General features: G+C 38.8%; 2 protein-coding genes and 1 non-coding gene across 6 annotated transcripts in view; 2 read left to right on the top strand and 1 right to left on the bottom strand.

Moving 5' to 3' along the window:
- The first annotated feature begins 1,518 nt into the window (after positions 1 to 1,518).
- Positions 1,519 to 21,292, top strand: apol1 (apolipoprotein L, 1). 4 transcript variants are annotated; one of them, XM_085377587.1, is made up of 27 exons: positions 1,519 to 1,736; positions 1,828 to 1,881; positions 4,001 to 4,072; positions 4,731 to 4,796; positions 5,251 to 5,322; positions 5,456 to 5,512; positions 6,436 to 6,504; positions 7,084 to 7,134; positions 7,215 to 7,271; positions 7,630 to 7,695; positions 7,773 to 7,820; positions 7,938 to 8,012; positions 8,663 to 8,731; positions 8,849 to 8,902; positions 8,993 to 9,064; positions 10,679 to 10,726; positions 11,020 to 11,085; positions 11,477 to 11,533; positions 11,757 to 11,837; positions 11,940 to 11,990; positions 13,825 to 13,914; positions 14,065 to 14,115; positions 16,963 to 17,007; positions 17,741 to 17,818; positions 17,904 to 17,940; positions 18,243 to 18,294; positions 19,040 to 21,292. In XM_085377587.1, the coding sequence occupies exons 1-27, from the start codon at positions 1,734 to 1,736 to the stop codon at positions 20,043 to 20,045; spliced, it is 2,547 nt and encodes an 848-aa protein (XP_085233713.1). In that variant the 5' UTR covers positions 1,519 to 1,733; the 3' UTR covers positions 20,046 to 21,292. The 4 variants fall into 4 exon arrangements, with proteins under 4 accessions (XP_085233713.1, XP_085233714.1, XP_085233715.1 ...); XM_085377588.1 differs by lacking the exon at positions 10,679 to 10,726; XM_085377589.1 differs by lacking the exons at positions 10,679 to 10,726; positions 11,020 to 11,085.
- Positions 6,862 to 6,980, bottom strand: LOC146613081 (5S ribosomal RNA). Its single transcript, XR_014907116.1, has one exon. It is a non-coding gene; the product is annotated as a 5S ribosomal RNA (ribosomal RNA).
- A 3,542-nt stretch (positions 21,293 to 24,834) lies between the features above and the next one.
- Positions 24,835 to 26,879, top strand: part of LOC146613082 (uncharacterized) — a 29,082-nt gene continuing 27,037 nt past the window's right edge. Inside the window, exons 1-2 of the mRNA XM_085378295.1 lie at positions 24,835 to 24,880; positions 26,530 to 26,582. Coding sequence (XP_085234421.1) covers positions 26,535 to 26,582 — 48 coding nt within the window. The 5' untranslated portion in view covers positions 24,835 to 24,880; positions 26,530 to 26,534. The remainder of the gene's footprint in view (positions 24,881 to 26,529; positions 26,583 to 26,879) is intronic.

Below are 26,879 nucleotides of genomic sequence, written 5' to 3' on the forward strand. Positions count from 1 at the left end.
GGAAACAGGAAATTTCCATTTTAGAGCATTTTGAAATTGTTCCAGGATCAAGTCAGATATGGGCAGTTTGAAAATGCTTTTATTTTTGAAAGCAAAATCAGAATGACTTGATATTGATATGGTAACATCGTGAGGTTGTATACTGTTGAACTAAAGTGAAATTATCCTGTGGAAACAGCAAAATTCTGTTTAAGAACATTTTGAAATCGTCAAAAAAGTAGGCCGTATATGCTCAATTTGAAAGGGCATTTATTTTGGAAGGCATAATCAGAATGACTTGATATTGATATGGTATCACTGTGGGGCTGTATACTGTTGATCTAAAGTGGAATTATCCTGTGGAAACAGCATCTTTCAATTTAAGAGCATTTTGAAATTGTTAAACGAGTAGGTCGTCTACGGGCAATTTGAAAATACTTTTATTTTGGAAGGCAAAATCAGAGTGACTTGAAATTGAAGTAGTACCATGGTGTGGATGTACACTTTTGATCTAACATGGATTCATCCTGTGGAAAGAGCAAGTTTCATTTTTAGAGCGTTCTGAATTCTTTAAAAGAGTAGGTCGTATATCGGCAATTTGAAAAGTCTTTTATTTTGGAAGGCAACATCAGACTGATTTGATATTGATATGGTATCACTGTGGGGTTGGATACTATTGATCTAAAGTGGAATTATGCTGTGGAAACAGCAATTTTCCATCTTAGAGCATTTTGAATTCGCTCCAAGAGTAAGTCATATATGGGCAAATTGAAAAAGCTTTTATTTTGAAAGGCAAAATCAGAATTACTTGAAATTGATATGGTAACATCGTGAGGTTGTATACTGTTGACCTAAAGTGAAATTATCCTGTGGAAACAGCAATTTTCACTTTTAGAGCATTTTGAAATCTTTAAAAGAGTAGGTCGTATCTTGGCAATTTGAAAAGTCTTTTATTTTGGAAGGCATAATCAGAATGACTTGATATTGATATGGTATCACTGTGGGGCTGTATACTGTTGATCTAAGGTGGAATTACCCTGTGGAAACAAGAATTTTTCATTTTAGAGCATTTTGAATCGTTAGAAGATTAAGTCAATTATGGACAATTTCAAAGGGCCATTACTATGAAAGGCAAAATCAGACTGACTTGATATTGATATGGTATCACTGTAAAAAGACTGTGGTTGGAAAGTGTTGATATAAAGTTCAAATAGTATTTGGAAATACGACTTTTGCTTTTAAGAGCATTATTAAGTCATTGAAAGAGTAGTTCAAAAATGAAGATTCACAGGGCTTTTACTTTGAAATCCAAAATAAGATGGCCTTGATAGTGACAGGGCACAATTAGGGTACAAGGCTGTGTCATATAGATCTAACATTAGAGTTTGTAAAAAAAAAAAAGAAGCCTAAATTATATGTTATTATGTTCTTAACATATCTGTTAATTCACTCGAAGTTGGCTTTTATTTTGAAATCCGGTTTCCACATCCATTCCCGTAATACTTTGAATACACAGGGAACGTAAAACAAACTGGAGGCTGGCTTGACTGCAAGTCTCGAATTGGAGGCTGGCTTGACACCAGTAATCCAGACCTGCGCAGCTCGCTGAGTGAAAACAACCGACAGTATCAACAAGCAGAGGACACAAAGTCCTTCTGAGGAGCGGGACTTTTATATTTATATCCGTTAACCTCTGACAACAAACGGGACAAGTTCACCTAAGGGAGACAGCAGTTCCCTGTAATTGTACGTTAATGGTACGGTGGCCGTTACACGTCTCGCCCTTTATGGTGAACGCCTTTATAAAAATAGCGTTGATACAGTAAATATGTAACCTGTCTGTTACAGGAGCGGTACGGTAACCTTGATTTGGACCTGGAGTGTGACGGAGGAGCTGTCTCTGTGAGTACAACTTTAGTTTGTTGACGTTTGTTTTGTTTCTTCCTGAAGTCAGCTCGGTAAGCATGTTCAACACTTTACTGACCTTTACCACAAACTGCGACCACAAACAGACGCATAAGTGTGCGGAGAGTTCACGTTGGCTCTTCATCGCAAAGTAACGCCTGCGAGGTTACTTTAAGGGTTTATTTTTAAGGGACTGTAACTTACTCGGGTTGATCGAAGGCGAAAATAACCCTCCGGGTCCCTCGTTAACTCTGCCTTTCACTGTTAAACTTCCATACTTTTAAGGTTTGTCCGTTAGGACAAACTCATAAAACTCATTAAAAATAGTGAGTAATGGTAAAAGAAAATCTGCTTAGGTTGCTCAAAGCTCATGATTTTTTTTTAATTCAAAAGTTTTCTCACTTTTTTACATGAGAGATTGTTAAGCACACCAACACCAAGACGCAGTAGTCTGCTATCAGTCTGCAACTGAACAGGGTCAAGTTGGCAATTGCATACAATCTGTTTCTGATAATTTAGATATAAACTATTTGTTGAAAATCATATCTTGCTACGTGGACATAAATTTGCATTTAACAGAAATTCACGTGAATTGTCGTATTTGTACACAGCAACCTTTCTGTTCTATGGGAATATGACCATAATACAACCAGTTGTCTGTCAGCCAAAATGAGCCCTCTTGTTCGTAGTATCCACAGAGTACTATTTTAATATATTTAATAAAATATTGATGTTTGGTCTCCCTGCGTCAATACCATATCTCCATGCAAGATATCGTGATACTGTTCTAAATCAATTCTTTGCCCTGATCCTACAATTATGAGACGTTGGTTTAAATGTCCTCTAACATTACCCCGGTGAGTATGTACCATTCACTAAACTAGTGATGTTTAACTGAAAGAATAGCAGTCCAAATCTATGGTGACTATCACAAAAGGTGGCACTTGTATGATACATGATCCTGCGTCATGCCCAATAAAGCGAGTTTCTTACAACAGCTGACCTTGGAATAATATCTTCCCTCTGGAATAAATAACTGCCTGAATGTGTCACCAAGACGGCATGACTTGCCCAGAAGGACCTTGCCCCAACTAATCTACAAAGAGCACATTCACAATAATGAACAAACATGTTTTTTCTTTTTTCCTGTGACGCAGAAGAATATTTCCAGGCCTGCTGTTTTCTTCAGCCAGAACATTCGAGTAGATCCACTGGGCTCATATCCAGCACTATATTTGTTTTCGGACTCTAGCGTTTTATTGTGTAAAATAATGCCCATTTTCCTTATCGGACTTTTTCAAAACTCCAAGTTGGGGCAGTGACTGTGCATGTTCCCACGATTGGTTGAGATATAGTTGTAGTACATTCACATTCTAGTCTTTAATATACTAGCACATGTGTGTCCATAATATTTGATATAGATACATACAAATTACTTAATAAAGATTTTAAGTTAAAATAAATTAAACTTATAACAAAAACTGTTAGTAGTTATTCATTCTTTTGTTTATTATTACTTTTTTCTTTCAAAATCAAAGCCTTCTTTATAGTATATTTGATTTTTGACGCTTTTATGGTTTTATGTGCTACTAGTGTAATGCACAACTTGGACAGTAGGAAGTTCTGTACTAAACAAAGTAGTTCAAAACACGGAAAATGAATAACTTTTCTCTGACATGTCACCTGTAATATACTGGAATAAATATTAAACAATCTGATTATGTCTGAGCTGCTCGGCAAATTTACCATGAGGCCCAAAGGAAGACTTTGCTTCACTTAAGTGGTCGGAAGCCAGAAGCATTGTGGTCCACTTTTAACTTGTACGTACACATGCTGTAAATACAAAAATCACTCATGATGTTTTCCAAGTCCAGACATGAAATCAGCTTCAATTCCAGATTTTAAATTCAAACATGAGATTGGAGTGAGATCTTTAAAATGTGTAAGTGCATTAGTAACAATTGCATTAGTTAAAATCTTTTCAGTTTTGAGTCCTGAGAGCAGAGCTGTAATCAGCGAGGCATTTTTTTAACTGCAGATTTACATCTTTTAATGGCAATGTTTCTTTGAGATGGATTTCAGTAAATGAATGTCTCTCTTTTTAATTTTCAATCAGCAAAAAGCCTCATTATTCAGTGGGATATTCAAAAAATCCTCCAAATCTAAAGAACTGCTTCCATCTGCACAGGTAATGTTGCGGCTTTAATTATCCTTATTATGCTTATTTGTTTATTTTATTAATTTTGTTGTCTTTTCAAAAGCTTGGATCGAGGACTGACTTCCAACAGATTGCAGCAATTAGCTGTAACTAATTTTAATTAATTAACTTGAAACAGTCAAATTTATGTATTTGTAATCAAATTTAAAGCAACTTTTTTTTTTTATAATTTACATACTTGTATCTCCAATTAATGATATATTTGTGGTTGTAATTATGCTGGAATGCTTAAAGGAATGCCTAAAATCTGCCAAAGAGGATCAGACATGACATTATACTACAAATGCAAATCCTGTCAAGTCAAAACCTTATGTTATGAATGTCCCAAACAAGTAATGAAAATTATCCCACAGGAATTTTCTCTAAACCAAAAGTAGTTCTTAAGTTTGTATACAGATGAAAAAAAAATGATTAAGCCCTAACAGTAAGTTTGGATAATCAGTACCACATGCATTGATAAAAGTAATATTTTCCTGTTTGTTTCCTCTTTTGCTTCAGGTTTTGTTTTGTTTTGTTGGTCATGTTTTTAAATATTTATAAGATAACAGGGAATAACAGTTTTCTGCCTTTGTGGCTTTAATTTCCTTAGTTTCCTATAACCAAAAACACCTTTTTTTTGTTTTTGCAGGCTGCCTTGACATTACAAAATCCTGAACTGTCTGCCAGCAATGACAGTTTAACCAGCAAGTCAAAGGTAAATTTGCTCTCTTTCTGTGATATACATATTTTTTAATTCAAATTTTTCTTGTATTTTAACATAAGCATAGAAATGATGATATGCAGAATTTATAGCAATTGCTAGTTTTCAATCCTGTCCCTATTTAACTATCTGCAGATCTTATATATGTATAAACTATAACTACAAAACTCCACTAAATGCTTGTAACTGGGGAAAATCTTCAAAGCTACAATGCAACAGAGTAAAAAAAAATACATTATTTAAAAATAATTGCAATGTGGTTCATTAAAATAGCTGCTGCTATGATTTGCTTTTAGCCAATCATTAAGCTGGACTGTTAAATATTTAATACCTATAAATGATTTGGTTTTAGTTGGACTTCACAGAGAAAAACAAAATTCATGTAATCGCTGTGGATTTCCTACCTAGTGTTATGTTTTGAAATTCTTTTCTGTACATTTCTCTTCAGGATAAATCAGGTGAGCTGGGTGGATTACGGAAACTATCTCCCAAACCAAGACATGTGCGGAGGCCTTCGCAGGTTAAACACAATCTTTTATTACATGTCCTCCACTCACTGGAGGTTCATGCAGGAAATGCTACTAATGACTAACTGGCTAAACTGTGTATTATTATGTTATTTGTTATTTACTGTGCATTCTTGTGTGCTTCAGGATCTAAAGGCCATCTCAGCCAGTAATGACAATCTGTCTGAGGACACCAATGCAAAGGTAGGTCTAATCAGCAAACAGCAATTTGAGATTCTCTTTTAAAGTTACCATTTATGTCTTAACAAAACTACATAACATCGACAAGAGGTCCATGCTAACATCAAAAGGCATTAGTCAAAATCTCTACAACATAAGAAATGCAACAAAGAAATACATCTTAATAAAAATGGTAATATTATCATTTAAATTACAGTATAGGGAATGACAATGCCTCCTTCTACTGACTACTTCTCCAGTTAACTAACCGCCTCTGTCGCTTGTTATTAAAAGTGCATTTACCACTTCATAATACAAAAAAGTACCCAAACTGAATGAATGAATTTATTTGATTGAATCTTAATGGTAACTTCAAACACCAAAGGAAAAAAGGGGACCTGATAAATGTCACTTCAAGCACAGATAAATATACTGGGCAAAAGCATGTTTTTCAGAGATTTATGAAATGGTTATCTGTTAAAACCTTTATGTGTGATTTTTCTAGTATCATCCCCTGGAAAATCCAAATGTGCTTTATTAGTGACTTACAATACGTTGGTGATTTTGAGCTACAGTAGCAATGTGCCTAGGTGGACAGGTTTTTGTTGTGTGTGTTTGTACGAGAGGGAAAAACCTGCATCAGCTATCTGGAAAAAGTGCTGGCAAATGTTTGGGGCACTGAACCCTCCCTGTCCATGTGACTGATGCGCCAGTTTAAACAAAGGAACTGCTACTTTATTCATTTAAAACTAAAAAAGGTGTTTTTATACATCTCTTTATGTATCTTTGCACATCTCTTTTTGTTACTTTTAGGAGTCAGGTGGGTGACAAGTAGAATTTTAATTTTTTTTTTAAAAAAAGGACTCCAAAATGGGTCTGACTCCTCTTAGTTTCACCCGTGTTGAAATACATATTAAGTGGTCAAAAGGTTTTGTTTCTCTTGTTAGGAGGATTTGTCCACAACCGTTAAGATCTTAGGCAGCAACGACAATCTGCCAGTGAACAGCAACACTAAGGTGAGTTTTTTAAAAGCTGCTTCCTCCATCTGCAGCAACTAGTTTTAAAGTTCGCTTTCACCCTATAAGCAGCTAGAAATAAAAATAGTGATGGTAAATGGACTGATTCTTATATAGAGCTTTTCTACTCTCCCAGAGTACCACATTCACCCAATCACACAATTCTCACAAGCACTTTCTGTATACATAGTGCTTTCTAAGTACATTCACACTCCGATGGATGCATCAGAGAGGAACTTGGGGTTAGTATCTTGCCCAAGGATACTTGACATGCAAACTGGAGGAGCTAGGGATCGAACCACCAACCTTCCGATCAGTAGATGACCTACTCCACCTCCTGAGCTACAGCCACCCCAAAGCTCACAGCACCTGGTATTCCCAGGCGGTCTCCCATTCAAGTACTAACCAAGCCCAACCCTGCTTAGCTTCCGAGATCAGACGAGATCGGGCGTGCTCAGGGTGGTATGGCCGTAAGCCATACCACGCCGTGATCCTTCCGAGTGATTCTTGTTAAGGTAGCGCACAGCGTCAAATCCTTGCCAAACACCAATTTTAATGTGATTTGATTTTTTTCTTTAGGAGACAGGTGGGATGTTTAGCAGTATGTTTAAAAAATCCCCACACCCTCAGGTAAGAGATTAATAACAATGTTACAGTCCATTTTCTGGACTATTATGAGTATTGTAGTTGATGTTTTTTCTGACCTTCAGGAGGATTCTGCTGCACCAGATGATCTCTCTGGCAGCAATGACAAGAACCACGCAAAGGTAAGTTGTTTTTTTCCCCTGTTTGAAAAAACCAAAACCAAACAAAAGTCAGCTATCAAAAGTAAATAAGGTAACACAAGTGTCACTAATTGTCACTAAAGTCATGTTTAAGACTATATATAGTCGACCCCCAAATGCTCTTTTTTTATGCCAGACACAAAGTATGGCATAAAAAAAAAAAGATTGATCGCTTTTGTTTTATTTTCAAAAGTGATTTGGTGATTTGTTGCAGGGCTCAAATGTAAGGACATTGCTTGTATGACTTTAACAATGAATCTTTTTGATACTGGGTTGTTTTGGAGTTAACACTGCTGTTTTTGTCTGACTGACTTTTTTGTTTGATTACCCTTTTGTTAAGGATGATTTGTCTGTCGATGATGAACTCCTTGCTGGTAATGACAGTGCCGTGGAGAAGTCTTCAAAAGTAAGTGATAAGGTTACTGTTACAATATACAGGAAATACGATCAGTTTCTAACCTTAACTGCTCTGAATTCTGTCAGGGTGGCGTTGCAAAGGTCTTGAGGAGTCCCTTCACCTCCTCCTCTCAGGTTATTTCCTTTTTCAGTAATATCACGTCATATCACGTCCTCTACCTGCCTGTGCGATGCACATGTGATTATGCTTTCTGGTTTGTGATATACGGTACATACTTTGTATGTTACCAGGATAAGGAAAAGACTGACCACTCAGGAGACTCACAGGAGAACAGTTCTGCCACAGGGAAGCCCAAAACCAAGGAGGTTGGTTGTTTCACCAAGCTGAATTTCAGCTCTCTTTAAAGGAGATTTTGCCTCACAGTGATTGATGATATTGATGACCCGTGCTTAATCAGAGGATGCACGAATATAACAGTGTTTTAATTTTTTTGAAGAAAGAAAAACAACAGTTTGGCTTGATGATTTACTCTAAATGGTAGCTGTTTTTGTTTTACCTCATAATGGTTTCAGTCAAATGATGAAGAGCACGCTCTGCAGTGATAAACAAGTGAGAGGTCGCTTAAAATATATGAGGGACGGAGAGAGCGAATGCCTCAAAAGCATTTTAAAAATGATTATTGAAGACATCCAAGGACACTTAACAATAGAATAAAACGCATAATAGAGATGACAAAATGAAGAACAATAAAAACAAAAGAACAAGATCAAATTAACAAACAGTGGGTTCACAGTGAACAGATGGGTTTTGAGTTGAGATTTAAACTGGGAGAGAGAACCAATGTTTCTTACATCTGAGGGTAGAGAGTTCCACAGCTTGGGAGCAGAGCAGCCAAAAGTTCTGCTTCCCATGGTGCTGACGTGGAAAGAAGCCACAGCAAATTGGATAGCAGAAGAAGATCGAAGTGAGCGGGGTATTGTGACATTAACTCAATCAAAATTGGCATCATCCACAGGAGAAAAGCTCCAACAACGATGACGAGAAGAAAGTGGACCATGGAGATAACCAGCCCACTCAAAAACAGGTTTGTGTTAATGTTTGGGTCTTCTTCTTCTTCTAAACCCAACTTTTGACTGAATGAACAGGAAGCAGGATCTTCTTCTTCTTCTTCATTTAAAATTCTGTTTTACCTCATATTCAGAATAAACTGGCTGGGGGAATGACAAAGCTGAATCCATTTCGATATGCAAACAAAGTAAGGATGCTCTTGATTATCCCTTGGGGGAAAAAAATCTGAGGATTGTACAGCCACATTCATCCGTTGATTTCTGTCTGTTCTGTACAGAATGAAAAGGAGGCAGGCTCAATAGAAGAAGATTTAACTGTCAGCAACAAGAAGTCATCAGGCCATAAGCAGGTACGGCTATAGATATTTTTCCCTGTTTAAAGTACATTTGTTTGACATTTCTCAGTTTATTTAATTCAAGTTACGTTTGACAGACACTGAGGGGAAGTCTTATTTAGTAGGAAGCTTGCTGCTTCCTGTTCATTCAGTTAAAAGTTGGGTTTAGTTTCACCACCATTGAAAGTCTTTAAGATGCATCCCTGAGGCCATTTACTACATGTCTTTCCCCTGCCCTCTCTCTACTTATTCCCTGTCTTCTCTCCACTGTCCTGTCTCAACAAAGGCTTAAAAGTCCCCCTCAAAAAATCATTTTAAAAAAGGACTAAGACAAAACAAAACCAGGAATGCCACCCCGCTGTGGCCATAAGGCTTCCACAGAATTTAAATCTGGAGATCTACAGTGGCTTGCAAAAGTATTCGTATTTGAACTTTCCCACATTTTGTCACATTACAGCCACAAACATGAATCAATTTTATTGGAATTCCACGTGAAAGACCAACACAAAGTGGTGTACACGTGAGAAGTGGAACGAAAATCATACATGATTACAAACATTTTATACAAATAAAAAACTGCAAAGTGGGGTGTGTGGAATTATTCAGCCCCCTTTGGTCTGAGTGCAGTCAGTTGCCCATAGACATGCTTCATGAGTGCTAATGACTAAATAGAGTGCACCTGTGTGTAATCTAATGTCAGTACAAATACAGCTGCTATGTGTCGGCCTCAGAGGTTGTCCAAGAGAATATTGGGAGCAACAACACCATGAAGTCCAAAGAACACACCAGACAGGTCAGAGATAAAGTTATTGAGAAATTTAAAGCAGGCTTAGGCTACAAAAAGATTTCCCAAGCCTTGAACATCCCACGGAGCACTGTTCAAGTGAACATTCAGAAATGGAAGGAGTATGGCACAACTGTAAACCTACCAAGACAAGGGCGTCCACCTAAACTCACAGGCCGAACAAGGAGAGCGCTGATCAGAAATGCAGCCAAGAGGCCCATGGTGACTCTGGACGAGCTGCAGAGATCTACAGCTCAGGTGGGGGAATCTCTCCATAGGACAACTATTAGTGGTGTGCTGCACAAAGTTGGCCTTTATGGAAGAGTGGCAAGAAGAAAGCCATTGTTAACAGAAAACCATAAGAAGTCCTGTTTGCAGTTTGCCACAAGCCATGTGGGGGACACAGCAAACGTGAAGAAGGTGCTCTGGTCAGATGAGACCAAAATGGAAATTTTTGGCCAAAATGCAAAACGCTATGTGTGGCGGAAAACTAACACTGCACATCACTCTGAACACACCAACCCCACTGTCAAATATGGTGGTGGCAGCATCATGCTCTGGGGCTGCTTCTCTTCAGCAGGGACAGGGAAGCTGGTCAGAGTTGATGGGAAGATGGATGGAGCCAAATACAGGGCAATCTTGGAAGAAAACCTCTTGGAGTCTGCAAAAGACTTGAGACTGGGGCAGAGGTTCATGTTTGTGGCTGTAATGTGACAAAATGTGGGAAAGTTCAAGGGGGCCGAATACTTTTGCAAGCCACTGTAAATATAGACTCGGACACCACACGAATAAAAGCTTTATTAACTTTAAGCTTCAATATTCTCCTGATGTTTTCTCCCTCCCAGAATGCCGTGGTTGGAGCCATGTCCAAACTGATATCTTTCCGCCAAAAAGTAACTACACTGCTAAATATGTTTGATGTTGGTCAAGGTGTTACTGAGGCACTTGTAATCGTGGCTGTTTTTTGGTGATGGTGGTGATTGTTCATTTTTTTAGCAGTAACGATGTTTTGCACACATTAGGGATGGTGGCAGTGGTGTAGATGGTACTATTTATCCCACAGATTTTGCAGACTACATAAAGTGCTGGTGTGGGGTGTATTTTTTCCGTTTGGTTCCCTAATTTCATGAAAGTGCCACCTCATTTTTATATTCACAAGCCCAATATTTATTTTCCTTTTGTTCAGAAAGACACAGAAGATGCAGAAACACTCAAGGAGAATGAAAAAGAAGTGGGAGAAAAATCAAAACCAGTAAGTATTTAATGCGTCACTGTGAGTCTTCAAATTACCCACCCACATACATGCAGTCAAAAATACTCACACTTCTTATTCCATACCTTTCACCACTTCCTCCTTCTCCTCTCTGCATGACTTCCTCTTATCAAACCTCCCTGTCGTCATGCGCTAGTGCCTTCAGTTACACTGCGTTTGTTTTTGGGTTTGTGTGTGTATGTGCGCCCTTGTGAGGTCAAAAGTAACATGAACCGAAAGAAGGGAAAGGAGTGCAGCTATCTTGGTCCCATCCAGACCAACTCAGGAGGTTCACATGCAGTCAAACACCGCTGCCTCTTTTTGTGACGTGTGGTCTTTGTTGGAATATTCTAACTTCTGCTCTCTTTGTTGATGTGATTTCGTTGAGCAGGAGGTGAAGGGGACGTTGTCACATGACAAAGTAAAACCAAGAAGTGAGGATAACAACGTATGGTTTGCATTTCTTAGGTTTTGCTTTAATTGCCCAGAGTTTTATTATATTTGAGGGAAGCTGTTAGAATACAGATTAGATCATTTGAGTGGCTTTAAAAGAATCAAAATGTTTAAAATGCACTGCTTTGTATAAATAGAAAGCCAGTACTTGGCATTAACTGACTGTTTCACATTCAGTTTCAGCTTTGGAACAAGTATTTTATTTTTGTCCTGTACAGGAAGGCAAAGACATGACCTCCAGAGAGAAGAAAGAAAAACCTGCTAAGCCTCCTGCAGTTCCTGCCCGACCATCAGAAGAGGTGAGCTCCCTGAGTTTAGGGAATAGTTTGTCTGTGATGATGTGTATTAAAGCACTACTTTAAACCCTTATCGTTTAGAAAACTGTTGTGGTTTAATTTCAGGAGCTGAACAGAATAATTGGACACAGTCGACAAGAACAGAACAACCAACAGGTATTAACATTTTCATACAGTACAACGATTAGACTCTAAAAAAGGGTTTAATGTTATTTTAGACAAGTATTGATTATCAACTGATTATCAGAAGTTGACTATGACGGCTGGTTCTTTCTGACCGCCGCTACAAAAAAATATGAAAAACTTAGATGAAATTAGTCAGAAATGTCTTTATTCTTCTCTCCTGGATAAGCGGAAGAAAATGGATGGATGGATGGACGGACGTCTTTATTCTTGTGAAGAATTGAAGTTTCTCCTTACATTTCATTTTAGCATGTGAGCAAACCTGTGGGATCAGATATAACTGATCAAATGTTTGCCTAACCTGATTCATAATATCATTATCTGCTACTTCAGTACGTTCCTGCACAATACAAAAAAACCATTGCAATTAACTGATTAGTTTAATTTGCGGCAGAGACCATCAGGTAAAGAAGGTGTAAAAGGAGATGAATCTGCTGTAGCCAAAGATGGCGATGATGAGAAGAACCCTCCGAAGGGCAAAATGTTACGTTTGTCTTGTCATCATTGTGGGTCAGACTAGACCCTCTGCATATGCCAGTTTTTTGGGTTTTCAAAATAATACATATCTATATAGATGGACCGATCTCAATAGAATGACTTCCGTGAGCCTGTGGTTGTTGTTGTTTTTTGTTTTTATACTGTGTGGTATAAAAGAGCCGATGAAAACAAACCTGAATTATTTGTGGTGGCTAATCCTAACTTTTCAAGTTCTTGCTTCCTTCTTATCGAGTGTTTCATGTCTTCATGTTTTAACCCCTTCACTACCTTGTCGTATGCTCATACTAATACTGTTTCATTGCCTGCTCATGTTATACCAGATGTGTCATGTCAATCATTTATCAAATTTAATAAAAGCAACTTAATTACTTTTTCACCTTTCCACCTAAAACAAAGTCGCCTGTGGCAGAATTTACAACAGTAGCAATATTGAAACATTTGAAAATACATAAAATGAGTAAGAAAAACAACAGCATGCGCAGACGCGTTGCTATGACAACAAGCAGGCAAACAAGAACTGTGTCCCAATTCCTAGGCCGCATCCTTCGAAGGACCCGACATTTGCGGTCTACGTGGGCTGGAGTAGAGTAATATTAAAACAAAGTAGCTGCTGCCATTGTTGGAAACTGGAATTGGCTGGGCCGCGCTATGAATTCTGGGATAGGTTGGGCCACGAAGGATACTACAGACCCATCCTTCAAATCCGGGGAAATGAAGGACACAGCCGCATTTGGAGCAGCCTTTGAATTGGGACAGCCTTCATTACGTCGCTGTAACATAAATGGCCTTCAGTTGCAGCCTCTGATGGATGTGGCCTAGTAATTGAGACACAGCTAAGGCGCTACTGGGTTGTAATGGAAAACCAGTCAGAGTCGAACCCAGTAGGTACTAATGGAAAAGGGGCTATAGTGTTGGGACAAAAAACCCTGGAGGCACCTCTCAGCCCCTCCTTTATTTTAAGCCTTGGTGGGGGGGACCTCTAAAAAGATGCACTTTAAGTTTCCAACTCAGGAGTCATGACTTTATTCAGATATTATACTTTATTTGCATATATCCAAACTGCTTGATAGTTTGGATAGATTATTTTTTTATAGGATAAAATGATTTGACCTTTTTATTTGTGTTTTCTTTTTAGACTAAAGACAAGAAAACAAAGAAACACATGGCACATATCTATTTTTATATCTATACTCATCAGTGGAGAAATAGAAAGGTCTGGGGTTGTGACTAACAAAAACCAGGACGTGTTGATTATTATTTCATGCTCATGTTGACCTTTTTATTGTTTTGTTTTTCTTATTTACTTCAGGCTGCATCGGATGATGTGGGGCTGAATGCAGATGAGGAATCTGCATCCAAGGAGGAAAAGAATAAAGAAGAGGTTAAGGAAAAAATGGAGGTCGTTAAGCTACATTCCTTCTGTTCATGAACAACTTTTTTTTAAGTTGGCACAAACATTTATTCATTTTACTGCAGGAGTATTTCAGTGTTTGACCTTTACAATAATTCTGAGATCTTTTTATGTTTTTATTTTATTTTTTTCTTTTAGACCAACGTCAAGAAAAAAAAGAGGCACAACCCGTTCATGCCTGATGTAAAGGTAACATTCAAACATGCAACATGTACAAACCGTTCTCTTCCATTTTGGTTTACACAACACAACCGAAGCTTTCCCCGACATTCTCATAAAAATAATCAGTCAGTTTTTGTTGGATTTTCTTTTTTTGGGGGGGCGGGGTCATCACGAGAATGGCTCTGTACCTTTTGTGGAGCTGACACTGAGCTGGAGAAACCAAAATTTGAGCAGACAGATCCAACCTGACATCATGCTACATGCCACTTTTACGAAACGCGTATCCACCCATTTATTCTGTGCTAATTATCATTAGAGAAGTCTAATGATCAGAATGGCAATCCTCCTGGCACTTAACAGCGAATACTATATTGCTCTGTGTTGAGGGACGCAATCTTTGGGGTGGATCACTTTTTGGCGCAGCATGTTTTGGTGTTTAACCCTGTCATGCATGAAGTATGACAACCTCAATCAGGATTTTTTTCTTAAGTATTTTTATTCATCTTTAGGCATGAGAAAAGATTTTCGAACTTCATTTTTTTAAACATGTACTTTTCAAAGAGTTTTTTACGTGTCCACTTAGGTGGACGATAGGAATAGTAATTAGTTAGATTACTCGTTACTGAAAAAAGTAACGCCATTACTTGTAACGCCGTTATTCCCATCACTGGTCCTGTCACATTAACACCTTGGTTAAGAAAGCCCGCCAGCGTCTCTTCTTCCTCACAAGACTTAGAGACTTCCATCTGCCACTGAGGGTGCTTAAAACCTATTAATCCTGCACCATTGAGAGCGTCCTGACGGGAAACATCTGCACCTGGTTTAGGAACAGCACCAAGCAGGACAGACGAGATCTGCAATGAATGGTGCATTCGGCCAAACGCATCATTCGATCAGAGCTTCCTGACCTGCTGTCCATCTACACCAAGCCGTGCAAGACCAAAGCCAGGAAGATTTTGATGGACCTCTCCCATCCCAACAATGGACTCTGCTCACTGTTGAGTTCTGGGAAGCGCTTCCGCTCCTTTAAGGCCAAAACAGAGAGAATGAGCAGGAGCTTCTTCTCCCAGGCTATTCGGGTACCGAACCAGGTGTAGGACTGAACTCTTTCACACACATCTCATCTCCACACGCACTCTGGTTTTTCCTTTTGCACACTTCTTACAATTTATAATTTCCTTTTATTTTATGACACCAAGTTTGTGCTCCAGTGGTTGCTGTGATTGCAGCCATTCCCCAACTCTCTGTGAATGATACTCATGGCCATTGCTCAATGGTCTTTGATCAATGATCAATGGTCTTTGATTGGTGGTTGTTGATCAATGGTCATGACAATTTGCATATTAATGATCAAGGAACTGTCCTCACAGCCCATTGTTCATTCAGTGGGCTAGTTGCAGTCATTGTGCAAATGTACTGTTTATAAGGTTGGGGAAACCTGCAGTCAGTTGAGACTGAAGAAGTCACTTGGATGAGTAACGAAACGTTTCTCCCACTGAAAGAGCTACCTTTTGAGATTTACTTAAATAGATAATTGAGCATGCATCAAGATGGCTGAAAATATGCTTGACTTTGTGCCAGGGACTGACTGTTCTCAGCTCTCCCAAAGATCTAAATGGCTGTAACAACAGACCTGAAACCATATACTGCCAAGAATTCCACAGGTTCCTGAGACGAACCCAGCCATAAACTTTCTCCAGGTCTACAAAGCACATATAGACTCTAAGTCAAACTCCCACAATCCCTCTAGAAGTTGTCCGATAGTAAAGATCTGGTCTACTGTTCCATGTCCAGGACAGAATAAGCATTCCTCCTCCTAAATCCAAGGTTTGGCAGTTAGCCTGTGTAGCATTCTGACATCAACTGTCCTATGGTGGATGAACAGTGTGATACCCCAATAAATAGACCATACCCTCCAAACCCCTTTTTGAAAACCACAACAGCACTGTGACACAAAATTAAAGAAGCATGTCAACCAAGACAGCCCTACATTGTCCAGAGCAGGGGTCTCCAACTCCAGTCCTGGAGAGCTACTGTCCTGCAGCTTTTAGATGCATCCTTGTTCCAATAAACCTGAATCAAATGAATGGCTTGTTACCAGGCTATTGCCAAACTTGATGGCATGCTGAAGAGGTAATGCGACCATTTTCAACCGTGTTGGAGTAGGGATACATCTGAAAGCTGCAGGACAATAGCTGGGCTACTCCAGTAGGATTGGAGTTGGAGATGCCTGGTCCAGAGCCTGTATCTGGTGGCCGATCAGGGAGCTTTTCAACTACCCCAGTGACCTCTGCTATTAACAAATGGTGAAGCTTCCCCCAAGCTTTCAATCTTGCATGAGCTTTGAATGGCATAAAAATTACCCAAAGACCGAAATAGAACAGTGTAACTTGGCTCTAACTACGATGTCTCCAAAATTGCTTCTCCCTTAAAATCTTGAGCACTGAACTCTGTTTGAGCTCATAAAGAATTTTGATTAAGGTGGTAAAAAGACCTTCTGATATACTGTTACACAAACAGAATTTGTTTATTTATTTATTTGAGAAATGAATAAACAAACTAGCTCCAAATTTCTCTGTGGTTCTTAAGCAAAGCAGTATTTCTGTGTTGTTTTGGCAGGTAAGCTTACATAAATGAATTACATGGCCTGCCTTTTTGAGCAATTCACTGACCCAGTCTTAAACCTGAATACCAAAGAAAGTGAAAAGGAAGAAATTGTATGTTTTTTCCTTCTTCAGCTATTTTTTTCCTTGAAGAAAAATTACGTATTTAAATTATTTATTTATTTTATGTCTAAGATCATAAAACATTCAGATAAGTCCTGTGTTGGTATTACAAACGATTGAACTGTGTGTCTGTGTTTGTTTATTTCAGGCCAAAGTGATACAGAGACGTGCACAAGAAACAGCCCAAGCAGAGGTAGACAATATAATCAAAATAATATATCAAGAAACTTTCTTTCTTTTCTTTCCTTCTCCCTCTCACCCCTCGCACATCAAACTTTAAAACCAAAAGTAACTTTTTAACCTCTTTTGTTTTTTTATCTCAGAGTCTCACTGTATTTGCCCACATTTTGCTGGTTTAACCACTGTTGTTCAGGACTTACAAATTACCATTACAAAAAGCCTGTTTTTGTCACCTAATGCCTCCTTCCACTCTGAAAACAAAGACTTACAGTCTTTGCAGAACTTGTCTCTAGAGTGTTTGCTCACCTTCCAACAGACTCAGTTGTGGTCTACATGTTTTTCCCCTTTCCAGTGCTGACATGAAACCCACACACAACAGCCGCACAGTGTTTGTGCATGTCTATGCCATGGATGATGAGACGAGATTAGGCTACAATATGCCCAGACGTCTTTCTCTGCTTCCTTTTTCCCCTGTTGAGTCCTTTAACTTCTGCAAAAACAGCAGAAATAAGTCACTATTCCCAGAATCCCTTTCACCAAAACTTCCTCCTCTTTAGATGCGCAACAGCCATGTAAAAAATGAAACTGACCAAATGTGTTGCATGATAATGTCATTCATGCTCAAGTACTGTGTATTTTTTTTTTTTTTCAGTTTCACTGCAGACACAATCTTTTGTTGAAGTAATTATGATTAAAATGGTGGTTTTGATATGTAATTTTATTATTTACTATTTCTTTCATCTCAGAGTGAAGGTGCGAACAGGTCTGTGTTTGACCAGCTAGAGGACTACCGTATTGGCACTGCCTCAGCTGAACATAGTAATGTAGGTTTTTGACATTTTAATGCAGTCTTCAGTCATTATTTGGAAAGCAAAAATAACAAACATGGAACCTAATGATGTCTTTCAGGATGTGGATCTTATGGAATGGTGGGAAACTGTGGAGCGTAAGTTGAAAATGAAATGGGTTTTTTTTTTTTTTGTTTTTTTTTAAGTAATTCTTATCCCTCAGCATTAGAAACTAACTTCACTCATGTTCTTGTGGTGAAATGGAACCAAATTCTTTCAGCCAGATGTTAAAATCAGGTAGAAGGCCTTTTAAAAAAAAAAAAAAAAAAAAAAGAGTTGATGCTGTTATCGCAGCAGATTAATATCATGCATGAGTGTAATAGTTTTGCATTTACATACTTTTGGGCTGCTAAGATGCACAAAACGATGATAAATCATTCTTTTGTCATTTTTTTTTCAGAATGGAAAGAATCACCTCAACATAAAGACATGACAGAAAAAGAAGAGGCCAAGTAAGCTTTAATATGCTTTAATATAGGTGTTTATGTTTCATTAAATGCTGTTTTTGGTCTTTCAGGGGTCCGTTCTGCTATACTTATTTTTACAATATAATATAATAAATGCATCAATTTAGGGAGGCAGCACATTAAAATGTCTTTGCTGTGTCTCTTAAGAAGATGGTAGCATTTTATGTTGATTTCCTTATTAACCATTAAATCGAGGCTGCTAATTCCTTGTCGCCTGCTATCTTTGCCAGAAGGTTTAGTCTGCTCTGATGGCTAAGATTCAAGAATTGAATATAAAATATTGCTTTGGTATCTTCCTTTGTTGCCATATTGTTATCATATTGTGATGTGAATAAAATGTAAAAGGTTATTCTGGAGCTGCTCAAATATTGCTATGCCCACCGTTGGACAACACAAAATTTATAATATATCTGCATCATAAACATCCACCATGGAGAACTGAAGAAGCTCATACCCCGAAACAACAACACTTAACTTTTCTCCTGAGGAAGGATAATCAATAATCAATTCCAATGAAAACAGTGGTGTGAATAATCTTTAAAAAAAGGTTTGTTTTGTCATGCTTTGAGAAACAAGATATTCTGCTTTCCTCAAAATCACTAGTTAAATAAATATCAAATATATATTTTGGTTAATTAACACTTATTCTGTTGGTGTAAATGAGACAAAATGGCCTTTTTGATGGAGTTACTTATAAAATGTATAATAGGACTCAAATTTCTTTTCTCAGGGCCTTTGCTTTGACCGCTGAGAAGCTGCAGAAGGGCATCAGAGTCTTCAACAAACTGTTCACGGACCGGGCAGAGAGCCTCTGGCAGCATGTCATCGACCTCAACGGCATCGCTGATGGGCTTGACAAGTTCAGCAAGAACACAAAGATCGCTCAAATCACAGGCGGCTCCACCAGCGCCGTTGGGGGCGTCGCCACTGTTGCTGGCCTCGCCCTGGCTCCCTTCACCATGGGAACTTCCTTGATTGTGACTGCAGTGGGACTGGGCATTGCTGCGGCAGGCGGTCTGACATCAGCAGGTGCTGGCATCTCCAACCAGGTCAACAACACCATGGACCGCAAGAAGGTGGAGAAGATCGTGCAGGACTACCAGGAGAAGATGGAAGACATCAACAAGTGCCTGACGTTCATCAAACAGGGTATTGAGAACCTGCGCAGGTTCGATCTGATCAAGATGAAGAATAGCGCATACAATCAGGACTTTCCTTCACTTACTAGCAAATTCTATGAAGATGGCGCCATGGCAGGAAAGGCGATCCTCGTCAATGCCAATGAGATCATGCGTTTTGTCCAGTTTGCCCATGTAGCAGGTAGCACCGCAGCCAGAGCAGTCCAGATTGCTAGTATGGCAACCGGTGTGCTTACTGGACTCTTTGTAGTTATGGATATCTACTTTGTGTCCAAAGACTCAAAAGAACTCAAGAAAGGGGCAAAATCAGAGTTTGCTGCCAAAATCAGGGAGGTGGCGCAACAGCTGCACGATGGTCTGGTGGAGCTGAACTCAATACATCAAGAGCTGCAGTTCAACTCACCAGAAAAAGACTCTGAGAAGACCACCAAAGATCTGGACAGTGAAAAAAAAGAGAAAGACAACAAAGAAAAGAAGGAGAAGGATGGAAAAGATTTGAACAGTGAAAAGAAGGACAATGACAGCTCAGACGAAGATGAAATCGACCGCATTAAAAAAGCCATCAAAAAGGACCTTGAGAACAGAGAATATGTTTGACACATAACTAGGAAGTTCTTTCAGCTTTGCTTCCTAGTTAAGGGTTAAAGGAAAACTCAGTCCGATTCCCAAAAGACAAGCAAATGTTTTGTATTTTACTATCTATGAGGTGGTTGGTGCCAGATTTTTTTTTAAGTAAAATTGCAATCAGGCGTATTTTAATTGTCCAAAAGGAGCCCTTAAAGGTTAAAATATTAAGTTAAATATCTAAACCTGAAATAAAGGATCCGACTTCTTTAAAGATGCATTTGCCTTGATGATATTGGTGTGTTTCAGATAACATCAAGAATGGCTGATTAGTTTTGTATATTTTAATGAAAAGAGCAAATTTAAAAAAAGGTAACTGGATTTTGTACTGCTGCAGCAGCTGTTTGGAAACCCTAGTTTGGACTTTGCTTAAGTTTATAGCTTGTTTCCATCTAGTGGGTCATTCCATAAAAAATGGCTGCCCCATTTACCTTCAGGAATGACTTAGCTGCTCGCAGTGTTTTAAAACAGTCGAACCTCTGTAGAGCTAGAAGCTACTGAGCGTGTACACAGGGACTTACAATCTATAACATGACTTCCAAAGAGAACAATTTTAGAGGTTGTGGTGTTATGTTAACTGCCTTTTGTAAATGTGTTGCAGTTACCGTATTTTTCGGACTATAAGGCGCACTTAAAATCCTTTAATTTTCTCAAAAATGCGCCTTATAATCTGGTGCGCCTTATGTATGAATTCTGGTTGATCTTACTGATCTCGAACCGAATTTATGTGGTACACGACGCTCAAAAATGTGTCAAGAAATGTTTTGGTACGACTTTGCTAAGCTACAAAGCCCCACCGCTTGATGGATTGTCGGAGCATTATGGCTACCGTAGTCAGGAGCCTCGCGGAGTGATACGTACTGTGCTTCAACATAATATTGCCGTATTGTGTGTGTGTATAAGGATTTCAAACTCAAGGCTACCAGTCACGCAGTACAACATGGGAATAGAGCAGCTGCAAGAGAATTCAACATTAATGAATCAATAGTAGGGAAGTGGAGGAAGCAAGAAGAATGAGTTGAGTAAAGTTTGACTTATCTGACTGTTTTGTTTGCTTAATGCGCCTTATAATCCGCTCTGTCTTATGGTCCAAAAAATACGGTATACATATATTAAGAAATGCATTTCCTTCAGTTGGTATTATGGAGTTTAGCACTGATGGAAAACTTTTATTTTAATTTTCTATTTAGCTTTTTGTTGTTGTTGTATTTTGTTTTCCTTCCCAGTATACATAATTGGTAAATAATATATTTCAAATCATGTTTTCATGCAAAACTATATTAACATTAACATAGTTTAGATAGTTAATTAGCAGGTAATTTTATTTGGTTGTCAGTAAACTTCAAGGTTTTAACCAAGCTAAGTTTGAACTTATTAACAGTTGTCCACTTAAACAGTATCAGAAAAGGACTAATCTGAATTAAACTAATTGGTTTGTAGTCATGTTTCCTCTCAGATGATTTCATTTTGTCCAGGAGTAAAACAAACATGAGGGTAAAAACCAAAGTCTGAGTTGCTTTTTCCGGAGAAGATTCGTTTTTATTATCTTTATTATTTCAGGGTTGAGGGTTAATTAGCTGTCTGCACTGGAAGCTCTGATGGTAAAAGCTCTGGGCTGTTTTATAACCGTTAAATAAATGTATATTTTCTGTGCTGGGTGAAGTTGATCGTTTAGTGATGCCTTCTTTGTGCAATATTCTGTTCAATATATGTCCATCCATCCATTAGCTTCCGCTTATCCTTTCTAGGGTCGTGGGGGCGCTGGAGCCTATCCCAGCTGTCTTGGGCGAGAGGCAGGGTACACTCTGGACAGGTCGCCAGTCTGTCAACAATGGCAATGATTATTCTGTTACCTTCAAATAAATTGTTACTTGATGTTTATGCTTTTTGTAATTAATCACAGATTTGTCATGGCTGCAACACACACACACACACACACACACACACACACACACACACACACAGAGAGAGAGCAGATAAATCCATCCCTTAGGTCCTGTGTCAAGTCTTTACTGGATTTTTTTAAAAACTAATTATTGACTTTTAATTACTTCCAAAACATATTTTCTGGTGGCTGTTTTAAATCTAGAAAGTTACCTTTAATTGAATTAAATGATCTAAAAGGACAAAGGCTGCAGCCAGTGAATTTCCACTGTTTATTGTTATTATTGTCTCTCTTAATGTATCAGTGTTTGTTTTTCCACGAACAATGATTTTTACTATTTTCTAATTTGCATCTCGTTTAGGATTTCAAATACTTACATGACTTCAGTGACGTCATATGAAACTGACCAAGGCTCCCACAGAGGTAGGTAACCCTCTAACTGAACACGCCCCTTTCCAGGTGACTTTACATCACTGAAACCAGAAAGGAGACAAAGAAATTGCATCATCTACAACAGGGAAAACCAGGTGAAATACAGGAACAGTTACTTCATAAATATTTACTGACTGCAAGAACTCCCCAGATTGAATAACGTTTTATTTTCCTGTGAGGATTTAAAGCACAGAAGCTGCTTTTGGTTTGTCCATCCATTCTCTTCCGCTTATCCTTGTCAGGGTCACGGGAGGGATGGAGCCTATCCCAGCTACCATCGGGTGAGAGCCAGGGTACACCCTGGACAGGTCACCAGTCTATTGTATGGATGTATGTATGGATGGATGGATGGATGGCCTGGCTGGCTCCAGCAGATCCCGGGAATAACATCGGAGATCTCTGTCCAGAAGAGCGCAGTCCTGGGAACAGCTAAGATACTGCGCAGGACCCTCAAGCTCCCAGGCCTCTGGTAGAGGACCCGAGCTTGAAGGATAAAACCGCCCGCAGGGGCGTGCTGGGTGTTTTATATATATATAAATTTTTCTCAATCAGCGAACAATCTTATCTTTGGGTGGTGTCGAAATACTTGGGCTTACTGAATGAGACAGGCAGATAGCATGCATGAGCACATACTCAGCACAAGCTGAGGCTAGATCCACCGCACCAGGCAAGACCCAAGGTGCAGGCTGTGTAAAGATGTCTGTCAGACTATCCAGCACATAACAGCAGGGTGCAAGATGCCCGCAGGCAGGACATAGATGGAACGCCATAACCAGGTACAGAATACAGAAAAATGTGTGCTGAGTATGACCTGAAAGTCCCGAGGTCAAAATGAGAGATGCCCGAGCAAGATCCTGTGGGACTTCCAGATATAGACGGACAAAATGGTGATGGCTAACCAACTGCACATAGTAAGTGGTGGACAAGCAGGGGAAGACTGCAGTAGTGATAGACCTAGCGATACTGAATGACAGCAACATCAGGAAGAAGGAACACGAAAAGCTTGAGAAATACCAAGGGCTCAGAGAAGAGCTCAAGAAGATGTGGCGGGTGAAGGTAACAGTGGTCCCAGTGGTAATCAGAGCACTAGGTGGTGACTCTCAAGCTAGGCGGAGTGGCTCCAGCAGATCCCGGGAACAACATCTGAGATCTCTGTCCAGAATAGCGCAGTCTTAGGAACAGCTAACATACTGCACAGGACCCTCAAACTCACAGGCCTCTGGTAGGGGACCTGAGCTTGAAGGATAAAGACTGCCCGCAGGGGTGAGCGGGGAATTTTTATATTTAATTTATATATCAAATACAATATATATGTAACACACACATATATATATATATATATATATATATATTAGTGCTTAACAAATTTATTAGAATAACACCTAGTGTAAGGTTTACCTGCACTACATTAACAGCATTGGCAATTACCAAAATATTTTTTATGCTTAATCAGTTCCTTACTTGGATGATTCTGAAAATTCCACGTGCAGATGAGCAGAATCAGCTTTCTGGTGTTTTTGCAATAGTTAACGAACCACTATGGACAAGCTCTCAAATCCAAATTTCATTTTAATGCTAAAACATAATTATTATTATTTTTGACCATGAGTTTTCAAATGTACAGTTTTACAAAAAAACAGCATGTTATCTTTTGAACAAGTTTCCAAATTACAGATGTTTATTTGAATTCATTAACAAAAATGTAGTTTTAGTGAAAGTAGAGTGTTATGCTTGAGTCATAAAGCATTATATTACAAAGATTGTTGAAATCAAGGAGAGTTTTGTAACACTTTTTATGTTATAACACACATAGACAGTAAAGTAAAATAGACAAACATGGCAAAATAAATGTTAAAGTAGCTGTAAAATACAGTAACCTGTTTAATGAATAAAGCAAACAAGACAAAGAATTAGATTTTTTTTGCTTTGTTCTGTTTTGTGCTCAGCAGTAGGCATATATGTTTTTACATGATATCAGTTTTATTCTTTTTTGATAAACAAAAGAATAATAATCTAAAAATTATAAAAAAAAGTTCTTTACATAAAATAAAATGAAATAAAGTAAATGGGGCTTCTACAGTGGGGCAATCTAGAAAAAGTTTGCTCTACAAGGTGTCTTATTTGTCTAATCCACTGTATTAGTCTGTCAGTAGTTGCCTGTACGTGCTACATCTCACTGGAAAATGAAGCAGCTAGATCTTTTTCATGTTGTTTTTCATTCTGGTAAGGATAAGTAAAGTTCATTTCAGTTCAGAATTGTACTTAAAATTACAAAAACAAAATAAAACCGCTGCGTTCCACTCGAAGATGTGATTTCGCAGCTTTTCGCGGAACTCCTGAACGCACCAGTGTGCAGATGTGCGGATTTGGAGAAGTTTTAAAAACTCCTGAGAATGCCCTGACCATGAAGGAGTCGTCGGTTTGCTCCGCACTGATTTTGTTTATTACAAATTAGATGTCCACGAGTGTCTGCGGCGTCTTCAAACCTCCGGTAGGTGAAACTGCTCAGTGAGACATCGACGGGACTTTCTGTCTGTGTACAAGCTTCTTGTTTATCATTTACAGTTAAATATACGCACAGTGGAAGCTAACCTGCGTTATTTTTGGTTTCCAGTGTTGACACTGTAGTTGGTCAGGTCCTGTAAGCTTACGGTTTATTATTGACTCAAATACATTTCTTCAGTTTTGAGAAGCACTGTGAGTATAAATTGCATGGTTGTATTTGTAATCGGTAGCGTGAAAACAATTCAGTCAGAATATTTGTGATTAATTCCTTAATCGCAACGCCTGGAGCAACTAAAAACTAAACAGTAAGAGCAAATGTTTGTGAGTCAACCCTCGAAAAGTTAAACTTAAAAGCTGCAATAGGAAATGGGGAGCGGGCGTTCAATGAACCGTTAATTTTTTTTTTAGTTTGAACCCTTTTAGAGTAGCTTTGCGTGATTCACAGTTTAGCCTTACTTTACTTTAGCCTTGGTGCAGACCCTCGGTTCATCCTGTATCTGAAACGAGCTCTTTCAGCTCCTCTCCTTTTGAGCTTTCTTTCTTCTGATTGGCTGCCCTTCATGGTCATAAGGTTTGAACAGCAGGTGGGTGGCTTCTGTTCACACAGCCAGAGCTAACACGGCCATATTATTTTTTTAAAAACACTATCTAATATTGAGCACTGAGAACAGTCTTAAGCCTGAGCTTTTGATTCAGAGGATTCTACATATGCTGACCTCATCATTTGAAATAAATATGTTTAATAGAAGCATGCACCACTGTAACAGTATGTACATATGGCTGAAAATATTACTTTTCGTGTTTATTTAAAATTTATATATAGCTGAAATCAAATGCTCTGGAAGAGAGTCAGAGATTAATAACAGATATGATTCAATGCAGAGAGGTCTATTAACACATAGTGAGTGAGAAGGTGACTGGAAAGGAAAAACTCAATGCATCATGGGAATCCCCCGGCAGCCTACATCTATTGCAGCATAACTAAGGGAGGATTCAGGATCACCTGGTCCAGCCCTAACTATATGCTTTAGCAAAAAGGAAAGTTTTAAGCCTAATCTTGAATGTAGAGATAGTGTCTGTCTCCCAAATCCAAGCTGGAAGCTGGTTCCACAGAAGAGGGGCCTGAAAACTGAAGGCTCTCCCTCCCATTCAACTTTTAAATACTCTAGGAACAACAAGGAAGGCACCAGTGTGAGAGCGAAGTGTTCTGATAGGGTGATATGGTACTACAAGGTCATTAAGATAAGATGGGGCCTGATTATTTAAGACCTTGTATGTGAGGAGCAGGATTTTGAATTCAATTCTGGATTTAACAGGAAGCCAATGAAGGGAAGCCAAAACAGGAGAAATATGCTCTCTCTTTCTAGTCCCTGTCAGGACTCTTGCTGCAGCATTTTGGATTAGCTGAAGGCTTTTCAGGGAGTTTTTAGGACATCCTGATAATAATGAATTACAGTAGTTCAGCCTGGAAGTAATAAATGCATGAACTAGTGAATGCAATAAACTGTGGACAAGTCGATATTTGCTGTGCTGAATGGTGGAAGGTGGTCTCTTACTGCTGCTGCTGCTCCCGTTGGCATACAAATGGTGATGCTGCCATCACAAAGAAGTTAAACCCTTTATCTCTCTCTGCAGGCAGGATGGAGGTGTGTATGATGAAACCAGAAGTCAAGAAGAAACCAAAGTCGGTGAGAACATTTACAGTTAACACAGAACAAACACAAGCAATGCACAACCCCAACACATCACCCATACGGTGCTGTAAATGTATATACAGCCTGCAGTGCAGATGTTTTAAGTGTTGAAGTAAATTGAGAGTACTTGCACAAATTAGTCAGTGTACAAGCTGCATTTTACACTGAACAAGTTTTTCTGTAGAATCTTTCAAGCACTTTGCAGGAACGATGCTGGAGGAGTTATTTTGTCTGTGTTTTCAGGTCATCTTAGTGTTTACTGTGTCTTCTAATCCTGGACTGACTTCATCA

This window comes from Diplotaxodon limnothrissa, linkage group LG18, assembly GCF_057381915.1.
Source record: "Diplotaxodon limnothrissa isolate DT_005_m linkage group LG18, D_limnothrissa_male_GT1.1, whole genome shotgun sequence".
NCBI lineage: Eukaryota > Metazoa > Chordata > Actinopteri > Cichliformes > Cichlidae > Diplotaxodon > Diplotaxodon limnothrissa.